Consider the following 12,482-nt stretch of genomic DNA (forward strand, 5'->3'; position numbering starts at 1 on the left):
TCCTAAGTTTGTGAGTTCTTTGTTTGGGGTTTTTGTTTTTCTACCATCAAAATTGCTCGGTATCTTGACAGAGATACTATTTCATGAGCTTTCCCTAGCTTTAGGAATCTGTGTCCTAGGGGACCTTCACCAGCAGAAGATGGTACCAAAGCACAGACATACTTCTTTAGCCAAGTCGTTTGTTTCAGTTGGCATAGAATTTCAGAGCTGGACTGCACTACCTTAGATGCCATCTCGTCCAACCCTAAATTCGTTTTGCATTTGAGGAAAATAAGAAGCGTAGTGACTCTAGAAGTGGGATTCCTAACCCAATGTTTCCTCTTTTGAATGCGTTAAAACCATGTTTCTCCACTTTGGTTCCCATAGATTTTATTTCACGTTTCGTGGTAGGAGCCATTACATACATACTAGACAGTGGGCCAGGAAGCCCGCCAGCCCGCCAGGCCAGGGCCGGGAAGACCAGATTCAGTGCAAGGGGAACCGAGCCATCCCGCAGAGAACTAGGCATCCCTCCCTTAGGAGAGTGGGGTCCCCTCCTCTCTGGCTCCACTGGGCACCACGCGGCCTCCTTTAGCCCAATCAGGATCCGCTTTTCGCATTGTGACGGTCTTCGAGCCCCGCCCCTCGGGCTGTGATAAAAGGCGAAGGCCGAAGACAGCGCCAATCAGCGTGGGGCCCGCAGCGGGGACTGCCTCACCTTCCAGGTGCGCTCCTCCTCCTCCTGCTCCCGTGCCCTCCCCTTTGCTCTTGCCCTCTCCCTCTCCCTTTTTCCTCAGTCTCCCCTTCTGCCTGCTTGCTGCCCAGTGGCTGCTGTCAGCAGCTGCGCCGCCCTCCCTCCCTCCCAGACCGAAGGAGGACTGGGGGGAGGCTACCATCCCGCAGGTGACTGGCCGCGGTGGCTCTGCCACGGCCAGGCTGGCAAGCTCCCAGCCCCAGGAGTGCCTCTTCAGCACCCGCTCTTCCTGTCTTGTCTGTCTCTCTCCCAGATACAGGATGAAGAACCCAATGCTGGAGGTGGTGTCCCTGCTCCTGGAAAAGCTGCTTCTCCTCTCCAATCTCAGACTGTTCAGCTGGAGCGCGGCCCCCGGGGAAGAGCAGCAGCAGCAGCAGCCGCAGCAGCAAGGCAAGGGGAACTTCTACGACATTGGCTCCTTCCTCCGCGGTGACGTGCTGGAAGTGCCCCGGACTCATCTGACCCACTACGGCATCTACCTAGGGGACAACCAGGTCGCCCACCTGATGCCCGACATCCTGCTAGCGTTGACCGATGACAAGCTACTGACCCAGCCAGTGGTGTCCAATAAGAGGTTAATCCTGGGAGTCATCGTCAAGGTCGCCAGCATCCGGGTGGACACAGTGGAGGACTTCGCCTATGGCGCCAATATCTTGGTCAACCACCTGGACGAGTCGCTCCAAAAGAAGGCGCTGGGCAACGAGGAGGTGGCACGCCGGGCAGAGAAGCTGCTGGGCATGACTTCCTATAGCCTCCTGTGGAACAACTGCGAGCACTTTGTGACCTACTGTAGATATGGTGCCCCAATCAGCCCCCAGGCAGACAAGGTAAAGGCAGTTAACCAGCTGTGAAAAGAGGGGACAAATAGAGAAATCCGACACCCCACCCCCACCCCGGTGAAATTTGGCTTCTATTCAACAAAACCCCCTTAAAAAAATAAGCACTCACCAAAAAAAAGTTCAACCCTAATAGCAAAAGTTTCAAAGTTTGTCAACCTTCCTAACACTCTCATGGCTCTTAGAAAGGGAAGAAAGGCTTTTAAAGCTCAGCCCCTCAACAGATAACTCTAAAACCATATGATGCTAACTGAGGGACCCACCTTCTGCTTAGCCTTTGTAGCTTCACCTCTAAGTCATCTGGGTGTCCCCCTTGCAGTTTTTAATGACACATGAGCAGTATGACTTCGGGCCACAAGCATTTTGTCACCCCGTGATTGCACCTTTTCCAGGAAGTAAGATTAAAGAAGGAAGTCCGAGTTTATAAATTATAGTTAAAAAACCTTCTGTTCTCTTTATAATTGGCCCTATGGAGAAGGGGAGTTTCCTTCTTCAGCGAGCTCTATTGATGCCCTTGGCAGAGTCTAAAGCTTGTCAACCCCCTCTCCTATTTTTTTTTTCCTACAGGGTCAATCAAACCCTTTCTGATCACATTAGGTTTGTGTGTGGCTGGGTTCATTTGTGTTTCAGAGTAATCAACAAAGCTTTTTATTCCTTAGGGCCCCTTAACCTGAAAACTGGGTTAGTTTGTCTCAACACTCCCCAAGGATGATTAGACAATTTCCGGAAGGCTGTTTGATGCACAAAGGGAGCTCGAGGGTGCCGCCTTGAAAATGCGGACCATATAATCTGAGTTTACAGAACTTTTAATTTATTATCTCTTTGGCCATGAAACTCAAAATTAAGGACTGAATGATTTTAGAATATTTTTTTTAAAAAACCTGATAAATTCTAATCCTGTAATAAGCCTTAAGAAATTTTTGGATTACAAGCAAAGGTTGCCATATGAAGGACAGGGCTACTTAACACTAATGTGAACAGCTGAAAATGAATAATCCCTGTTTTTAAAAATAATTGCATGCTCAGAAATGCTAACTTAGTCTTTGTATAATCAGCGGTTTCACTTTTGCATATGATTAAAAATAACAGTTGAGTTGATGAAGTAAGATGGACAAATTTGAAGAGTGCAAGACACGTTATTCAGGATTTAGATTTTTTCTTTGGATTTATTCACATAATTTTTTTAGTGAAGCAGACTCTTAAGATACCAGAATAATATTTTTGCTTAATTCCTTAGAACTCAGGCCCAGATTACTAAAGCAATGATTGAATAGTTTTAAAATTGTATTAACTCCATTAAAAATTGGCAACCACTAATCTCCAAAGCAATACAAAACTTTTTTTTTTGCTTTTATTAGCTTTCTTAGACTGAATATGGAAAGGATCTGGCATATTTTCCAAATAAAACGTACAGTACTGCATTGTGTGCAATGAAGTCAAGTCACAGCCTCACCAAAGCTATCCATGAATTTCACCACATTTAGCAATCCTGGCTCCACATGTATACAAAAGGAAACACGTCAGATTTATTTAGGAACCAGGCATATAAATCACTACTCAAAGAGAAAACAGTATTTCTGTCTGGTAATTAGGAGTTACTCTTTATTGGAACACACATGAGTGTTCTACTTAGAACAGCCTTCACAGACTTTGGATTATATTAGGTGGTAAGATTATTTAGTTCTACTAAAGATATCTCAGTGTCTGATAGTAGCAAATTTTATCTTGCCCTTAGAAGAAGTCTTTTGATAGAAAATACATTACAGGAATATGAAGAATAACTTGGCATTTAGACAAAGCAATTCTAGATCATTTAGAGCAACCCTGTGATGCAATATACTACTAGTATGATGTATTCCCTATCTTGCAAATGAGGAGAGGGTTGGTTGATACATCCTAGAGGTTAAATGATTTTCAATGGGGTGTAGGGAGAAGATTCAAAATTAATTTCTCTCCAGACTCCAGGTCTCACAATAATATCATAGAACAAAATGGACAAAACTCTGCCTCTATCTCTCCCTTTCATTTTTCCCTCCCCCCCCCCCCCACACACACATCTTCTCTGTGCCTGTGTGTAGCTTTTCTTTCCATGTCTAACCAGTGGCATAGCTTTTCATCATTAAACTCTGCCAGGGTTTAGAGACTGAGAAGAAAAGTGTTTTAATTACTTTAGCTGCTTAACACCTCTTCTGTAGCTAAGAGTTTTTGTCTTCAGTTTGAATAGTCTAACAAAAAGTTTGGCTATGAGGCAGGCTGGGTTTTTTTTCTTTTGTTTTTCAGTTTTTGAAATCTTCATCCCAAATGTTATCATTCTAAGAACGATTTTTCCCAATGTGCAGCTCTTAGTGAAGTAGGTCATGATTCTGAAGGAGGACTGGGTTTCTCACCTTCAGAAAAATATTCAATCCTGAGTTCTCAGCCTATGGTATGCTTCTATTTTCATTAGAAAACTGACCCTTTAAAATTTTAAAAAGTATTTTAAAATGTTATGTTATATATGCACATTGATGGAAAGATTTTGGTCTATATGCTATTACTTACATTATTGAATTAAATCTTAGATTTTTTTGTACTGGAGGGGTTGAGGAAGTCCAGATCTATGATTAATGTTAGAAGAAACATTTGTAGAGCTTATGAATTAGAAAGTTGCCTGGAACCCTGGGAGGTTAAGTGAGTCATTTACCCCAGGGGTCATCCAGGTAGCTTTGTGGGGAACTTAGAGGTTCTTTAATTTGGGTCCACGAACTTTAAAAAATGCAGTTTGATAATTTGTATTTCAATATATTTGGTTTCCTCTGTAGTCCTATGTACTTGGTGCATATAAGCCACCCCTCCCCACAAAAATAATAATTTAAACTTATAACAAAAAAAGCTAAGAGGCCCCCTAGGTTACAGTAAGGACTTGAAAATCAGGGCCTCCTGACTCCTAAGTGGCCTCTGTCTCCACTATACTTGCAGCCTAACATACTAGTAGTAGAAGCAATAAAAGAGCAAACTTTTATTTATTTTTAATTTGTTTAAATATTTATCAATGGTTACATGATTCATGTTGTCTCCCACCCTTCTTCCCTCCTCCCTCCCAGAGCTGACCAAGGAATTGTACTGGGTTATATACATGTATTATCACTTGATACCTAAAATAGAAAACTTTTAATTGAAGTATCATAGTTTTTCTTTTAAAATTATTTTGGCTCAAGGATTCTATAAACAAGTGATTTTCAATAAATAATTAAAGTTTTCAAAAAAGAATTCATTAGTTTAGAAGATAAGTTTTTGGATTCATAAAAGCACAGGAGAAATACTTTCCCTAAATTTTTAATCCTGGAAATTATTTTCTGGTACTTTTTTCATGTTTCTCCTATGTAGAAATAGTCCGCTCTGAGTTTGTTGGGTTTTTTTTTCCCCAAAGAGGTAATAAAATCCAATTAGTCACTGTTGGTGCATAACTTATGGCTGACTGTTCTGGATATTACTGTTTTTTAATGCATTCTTCCACGTATTTATATCACAGATCCATCTCTAAAATGAAATGGGTTAAATTTTGATATCACTCCAAGATTCCTTCTAGCTCAGTCCCAATACCTGCTTTCTGTAAAATAGCTAGAAGCTGTTCTGTGTTTAATATGCAAAATGTTGGTGGTTTTCCTTATACACATTCCTGAGTGTGTTGAGTTTGCAATAACTTCAGAGTAGAATTTAAGATACATTTTGTATCATCTAAGACTCAGTGAACACGGTTGTCTTTATAGCCTTGGCAGAGGGACTAAAGGCATTTAGCAGGCACCTAATACATTTTGTCAAACTTAATTGATACTTGAGTTTAAAATTTAGTTTTAAAATCTCAAATTCTTACCCAAATTGGTAGTTTCATCAGATAAACAGAATGAGTACCTATAAAAAATTTCAAGATTGCATAAGATAATATTCCTAATGCCCTTTAAGAAGCTCTTTTATAATCTTCTTAATTTTTATTTTTCAGTTTTGTGAGAATGTGAAGATAATAATCCGGGACCAGAGAAGTGTCCTTGCTTCAGCCATCCTGGGACTGGCATCAATAGTCTGTCTAGGCTTGGCACCCCATACTACCCTTCCTGCTATTTTTATTCCATTCTGCTTATGGATGGCTGGCTAAACATATACCAACCCTGTGTCAGAGTGTGTATTCTAAATCTATGATATATTTATAGAGCACAAATCAGTATAAGCATTGTGTAAAGAAAAAATGTGACCTGTAACATTGTGTTCTGGATAAAGCTGTGATTAAGAATCACACAAAGTGCTTACTGTGTCAAGCCAAAGAGCCAGGCTGGCTTTCTGAATCTCTTTCAGGCAGCTAAGTTTTGTAAAGCACCTTCCAAACCTTGGAAACAGCGTCTTGTGACCGAGGAGTACTGTACTTTCTTACCATGATGGACACAAACAACACAGAAGAGGATTGGGAGTATTTGGGTGATTTCTTGCTCTCGTAATTAGTGCTCTTTTATGCCAGGTCTACACTTGAGGGTTAAGAAGGTTCTGATGTCTAGTACGAACTGTTACTCTCATTACTGTTGTAAATTCATGCAGGTTATATGAATGAGACAGGATAATAAACTTAAAACCATTCCCCTGATTCAGAAGGAAATGTCCATATGTTTTTCATTATGTTTTCTTTTCTGTTAAGTGTCCCTGCAGTTAACTGAGATCACGTAAGCTTGATAGAAGATGTAAGTTTGAAGTAATGGCCTTTAAATAAAGCGTGCCAACAAATCACAGGGAAGATGAACCTTCAGAATGTAGCTTGTTCATCCTTCTCTTACAATAGAGCTAATATGGAAACAGATGGGTAGAATCATGATACCCAAACACCTTTATTTGAAGTTCATGCAGATCAGATCTGTTTCTTCTTGAACCCTTTGGTTAACTTAGTAACAAGTCTTGGCTTAGCTATAAAAAGCATTTGTGGGGTCAGTGAGGTGGCTTGGTGGATAGAATTGTGCCAGCTCTGGAGTTAAAAGGACCCAGGTTCAAATATGTCCTCAGACACTTCCTGACTGTGAAACTGGGCAAGTCACAGTCTCTTAAACTCAATTGCCTAGCCTTTGCAGCTCTTCTGCCTTAGAATCAACATCCTTTCTAAGACAGAAAGAAGGTCTTAAAAAAGGCATTTGTATCTTGCCAGCTGTGACTTTAAAGACAACAAAAACCTCTTATAAAGGATTCCATTCAGGAATTTTTTCCCAGGTCTTGTTACTCAGTATTTTTATTCACTTGTTTTTAAAATGACACTAATGTAAAGTGAAAATGGGGGATTTTTTAGTGTGAAATGGACTATGGCAGAAGAATTTACTAGGTTTGATGCCAGTGTGACAAAATCAGGATTTTTTTTTGTGATAGATTGGAATGAGAGATGGTCTTAATAAAAGAGTTCTCAAGATATTCTTTTGCAAGATCAGTTAACACTAAAAAATGAAACTTCCTAGGCTAGCCTTCTCCCTTAAAACTGTTTGCCAAAGCATTCAAAGTGGTTAGTTTGCAAATTGTGAATTGAGTCACATTGAGTCACTGGATCTTTGGTTAGTAAGTAGTGCTAGAAATCAACAATAAAAGGACTGGTTTAAAAAAAAATCTTTTAACCCCAGACACTAATTTGTCTACAAGTTTGAGTGAGTTGTTATTAAAAAAAAATAAAAACTGTCAAAATGAATGAAGTGGGCTATACCACTGAATGTGTTCTATGGTGAACTTCTTACCATTAAATCAACCTCTTAAGATGTTTATTATGTATGTGCAAGAGCTGTGGCCACAAGAATTCCACTGGTGGTGGTGATTTATTTTTATTGTATATTACACTTGGTAACTGTAGCAATTGTGTATAATTAAATAAAAATTCATTTTTAAAATGTGGTTTAAAGAGAATGGGAAGTTCCAGGGCTCCGGAACCAACTACTGCTGTCTGACCAGAGGATAATGGTTTTATTAGAATAAGAAAGGATGCACACTGGAACATTAAGCAAGCTATTTGGGAGGATCTCCAGGTGATCTTATCCCAAGGATATGGGTGTTTATTTATGCAAACATGGAAGGTGGGCTCCTGGATGGGGTGGGTTGGAGATCCGGAACAAGAAAGACTTGGGCTAGAGTAAAGAGCAGGCCTCGGGGCTCTGCCAAGCTGTAAAGTAGGGAAATGGGATGGGTGAGTGGGTGAATGAATGAATGGGGGGTCCATGCCAAGGGGAGGGATCTGTATGAATAATTTCATTTTTATAATTTATCTGAACAAAATGAGGAGAATATTTCTAATCTGTGAAAATGTTACTCCTAGTCTATTTTTTCATGAAAACAAGAATGGGAATTTTTAAATGAACTTGTACAGTCTTCTATGACCTTATTAGACACCAAACATAAAAGTGTCTTCATTTTTTTTTCTTCCACTTTTCTCTTGGCACTGAAACCACCCTTGGCAAGGCCTTCCTTACCTCCTAACAGCACTATTCCAGTAGCCTGCTGGCTGCTGGTTGGTAACCTTGCCTCATCTCTCCATAGACTGATGTATCCTCCATTTAGCTATGAAACTGATCCTTTTCTCTCTCACACATACACATTTGTCTCTCTCTGTCTCTATCCCTTTGTCTCTCAACCCTTTCAATATGGAAATCTAGTGATCCCCAGTTTATTTAGTTTGAGGGTAGAAACCCCAGGTTTTGACCTTGTCACAGAAGAGGTTTCCCGCTGAGGGAAGATCCCTCTGCACCAGACTAGACAGCCACTTCAGCTTTGGTGCAGTAGGTAGCCTGTCAGTCTTGCAAGCTGAAGGTCCTGAGTTCGATTCTCCAGCTTCTGGAGACAAAAGAGCTACTTGACTTTGGATGGGATTTACCTCCCACCTGAAGTGGCTGTCTATTGTCTGGTGAAGAGGGATCTTCCCTCAGGGGGAAATCTCTCCTGTGACAAGGTCAAAACCTGGGGTTTCTACACTCAAACTAAATAAACTGGGGATCTCTACATTTCCATGTCTCTTTACCCAATTAATTTAACTCCAGTGGTGGCTCACCTCCAGAATCAAGTTAAAATCCTGATTGGTTTTTAAAGCCCCTCATAGCCTGGTCCCTTCCAGTGTTTCTAGTTTGCATACACTTCATTCCTCTGTACAAATTGCCATCCAGTGACACTGGTTGCCGTGTTCCTCCTGTTATGGGCATGGAAGGATACCCTTTGGGGTTCAGGAAGGATACCTTTTGCAAGCATGCAAGACTCCAAAACTTAGCTTAAAAACAAAAAGATTTATTAATTTAGAAAGTAATGTTGAGAATGGCCAGGAGGATAGCAAGGTGGAACAGCAAGATGGGGAGCAGTTCCTGGGAGGACAGCATGGATGGAGAGGGGGTTCCCCCAAATGACATCAGTTCTGAGGTTTTGATACCTTTTTACACAGAACCTATGCCTTGGCGGGGACTTGACTTAGAGTGGTAAGCCCTCAGGCATTTGGCGGGGTGAGGTGGTCATCTGACTGGGGTCTGCCTGGAGGCATAAAGATTCATCTCTTTGTCCATCTTAAGTCTCGAGGATGTTCAAGGGTAGATAGTCATCTCAAGACCCTGGGGGGGGGAGGTCATTGGGTGTTTCCAGGTTCAGAGTCACGAGGGAGTTTCCCTGATAATAGTCCGCCAGCCTTTCTGGGGTACAGTGCCCATGTCACTCCCATGAAACATTTCAATTGAGAGCATTTTTGCTGACTGTTCCCTCATCTCACTATCCTAATGAGAACCCATTCCCTCCCTGCCCTCATACTGCAGTTATATTACACTAGCTTCGTGGCTTCTTTCAAGTCTACTAAATTCCACCTTCTAAAAGAAGGCTTTCCAGGCTTCCTTCATCTTAGTGCATTCCCTCTGAGACTGTCCTGTATTTGTATCTTGTTTGTGCGGAGTTGTTTGCACATTTTCTTATCACACTGAGCTCCATGAGAGCAGGGACAGTCCCCATCCCCCTCCCTTTCTATATTTCCTGGCACAGAATGAGAACTTAAGAAATGCTGGTTGACTGGCTATGGAGATAGCATTCTTTGTGTTATCAATAGTAGGAACTTCAGAGCTCTGGGTCATGAAAGAACCATTATGTGATCAAGGAAAGTTATCTCCTGACAATAGAAGTAGAGACTAGATCACTGCTGGCCATCCCTCCTCCCCCACTCTGATAATACAAAGGTAAGTCAGTGATTGATTATGAGTTTATATATGTAGTTCATCCTTCTATTATAATAGAGCTTATATGGAAACAGATTTATGGAATAATATTGGTATTCAGACACCTTCATTTGAAGTTCGTATTATATATATATATATATACACACACATGTCTGTGTTTTTAAATTTGAGGTTGTCAAAATATGAACAATTGACTTGTAGCGTTGGGTATGCTATTTGATTGTAGATGGTTTTGAATGTCAGACATTTTTGGTGAACACAAGTGCTAGGCTAATGAAAACCTTGGTAGATACTGCAGATGGCATCTACCTTAAAAAATAAATAAATATATGCTTTTTAAAAAAATTGTGAATACTAGCAAGGAGATTATAGCAATATATTATAAAGATCATAATTTAAAATCAAATAGGATTTATATGAGGAAAGTAGGGGCTGGTTCAATATTAGGAAAACTATCAGGATAACCTATCAATTACAAAAATATGTTTAACAAAAATTTTTTGACAAAATACAATTCCTGTTCCTATTAAAAACACTGGAAAGAAGAGGAATAAAGGGAAGTTTCCTTAAAATAAGTATCTATCTAAAACCATAAGCAAGCATCAGTAATAGGGATAACCTAGAAGCCTTCCAAATAAGATTGGGCAAAGCAAAAATTATCACAACTATTGTGCAATACCTAAGATGATATGACCAAAAAAAAAATTGAAGGATTTTGAATAGGCAGTGAGGAAACAAAACTCTGCAAATTATGATGGTATCCCTAGAAAATCAACTAAAAAACTAGTTGAAACAAAGAACTTTAGCAAAGTTGCAGGATATAAAATAAATCCACATAAATTATCAGCATTTATATTTTTAAAAATGTCCAAAAGGAAGAGATGAGAGGAATTCCATTCAAAATAACTTCAGTTAATGTAAAAAACTTGAGAATCTGTCTGCCAATACAAATCCAGAAACTATATCAACACGATTACAAAACACTTTTCACCAAAATACAGATTTAAATAAATAATTGCAGAAACATTCATTACTCGTGGATAGGCTGAGCCAACATAATAAAAATAATTCCACCTAAGTTTATTTACTTATTTAGTTCCATGTCAATAAAACTTCCCCCCCCAAAAAAAGTTTTCTAGAGCTAGAAAAAATAAAATTCATCTGGAAGAAGAAAAAGTTGAGAATATCAAGGGAATCAATGAAAAAATGTGAAGGACTGTAGCTTTGCAGTACCAGAAATCAAATTGTAACAAAGTCTTAATCATCAAAACAACCTGGACGAGGCTAAAAAAATATGGTGGATCAATGGAATAGACTAGTGGGAACACATTACATGGTAGTAAATGATTATAGGACTCTAGTGTTAGATAAACCCAAAGATCCAAGATTGGGGACAAAAATTCAGTTTTGACAAAAATTACTGGGAAAACTAGAAAGCAATTTGTCAGAAACTAGGTATAGATCAACAGTTTATATCATATACTAAAATGTAGTCAAATGGGCTTGTGTTTTAGACAAAGAGTGATATAATAAACAAGTTAGGGGAATATAGAAAATTTTAATTGTCAGATCTTTGGATAAAGGAAGAATTTATGCGCAAACAAGAAATAGAATCACAGGATGTAAAATGGATAATTCTAATTAAATTTAAAAAGTTTTGCACAAACAAAATCAATGCAGTCAGGATGAGAAGGAAAGCAGGAAACTAAAGGGAAACTTTACTGCCACATTTCTCTAATAAAGGGCTCATTTCTCAAATGTGTAGAGAATTGTTTAAATCTATAAGGATATGAGTCATTCCTCAACTGATAAATGGTCAAAAGATATGAGCAGACAGTTCTCATAAGAAATCAAAGCTATCTATAGTCAAATAAAATGTTCTAATTCCCTACTAACTAAAGTAATGTAAATTAAAACAACTTAGAGGTACCACCTCATGCCTAATATGGCAGTAAAAGAAAATGGCCCTAGACAAGTTACTGAAACACTTTTTTCCTTAGTTTTCTCAACTGTAAAATTTGGAAAAATAGTACCTATATCCCGGGGTTGTTGGGTTTCAAATGAGATATTCTTGTAAAGTACTTAGTACAGTGACTTCCACAGAGTAGTCAATAAATGCTTGTCTTCAAGGGAGACAGTCACCAATCATGTCAGGTACAGCTTTGTTGTCTTTGAGGAAAAATTAATTCATGTTTTGGGGAAACCAGGAACCCTAATCCAATTATTTCTCACCTACCTCCAAAGCTGAAAATTCTAGATCCAATAAAGAAACTAGTGCACAGTAAGTAGATCTCTCATACTCCAATGCCAAGGTTCTAAATTCTTCTTTCTCGAATGCTCCATAATAGCTCTCCATCCTCTTTTGGATTGGTTCTGGCCAAACAACAATTTATCCCCTGGCATTTTGGCTTTCCCGATTCCAGTCTCTTAAACTCATCTTCTTCAATACAAATTAAGGACACACAATACTTCCTCTCAATTCCTGAGTCTTTTTCTAATCATGACTATGTACTGTTGTTGCTGTTGCTAAGGATATTTCCTTATCTCACTCCACGAGGATTAGAAACCTTATTTAATCTCTATAAGCTATTAGTATCATGAACTTTGAGAAGGAAGGGACTTTAAAGACCATTTAGGCCAATTCCCTCAATTTATAGGTGAGAAAAGTGATCAACTTCACCAAGTTCACAAAAATGACATTTGAGCCCCTTTGGCTGAAAATCCAAC

The 12,482-nt window shown here is 39.3% G+C and overlaps 1 protein-coding gene across 1 annotated transcript; it reads left to right on the forward strand.

The window, feature by feature from the left end:
- Window positions 1-667: 667 nt before the first annotated feature.
- Window positions 668-7,455, forward strand: LRAT (lecithin retinol acyltransferase). The gene is made up of 2 exons (XM_056802782.1): window positions 668-1,560; window positions 5,549-7,455. Exons 1-2 carry the CDS (start codon window positions 994-996, stop codon window positions 5,699-5,701), a joined length of 720 nt encoding a protein of 239 aa, XP_056658760.1. The 5' UTR covers window positions 668-993; the 3' UTR covers window positions 5,702-7,455.
- The last annotated feature ends 5,027 nt before the right edge of the window (window positions 7,456-12,482 follow it).

This window comes from Monodelphis domestica, chromosome 6 (assembly GCF_027887165.1).
Source record: "Monodelphis domestica isolate mMonDom1 chromosome 6, mMonDom1.pri, whole genome shotgun sequence".
NCBI lineage: Eukaryota > Metazoa > Chordata > Mammalia > Didelphimorphia > Didelphidae > Monodelphis > Monodelphis domestica.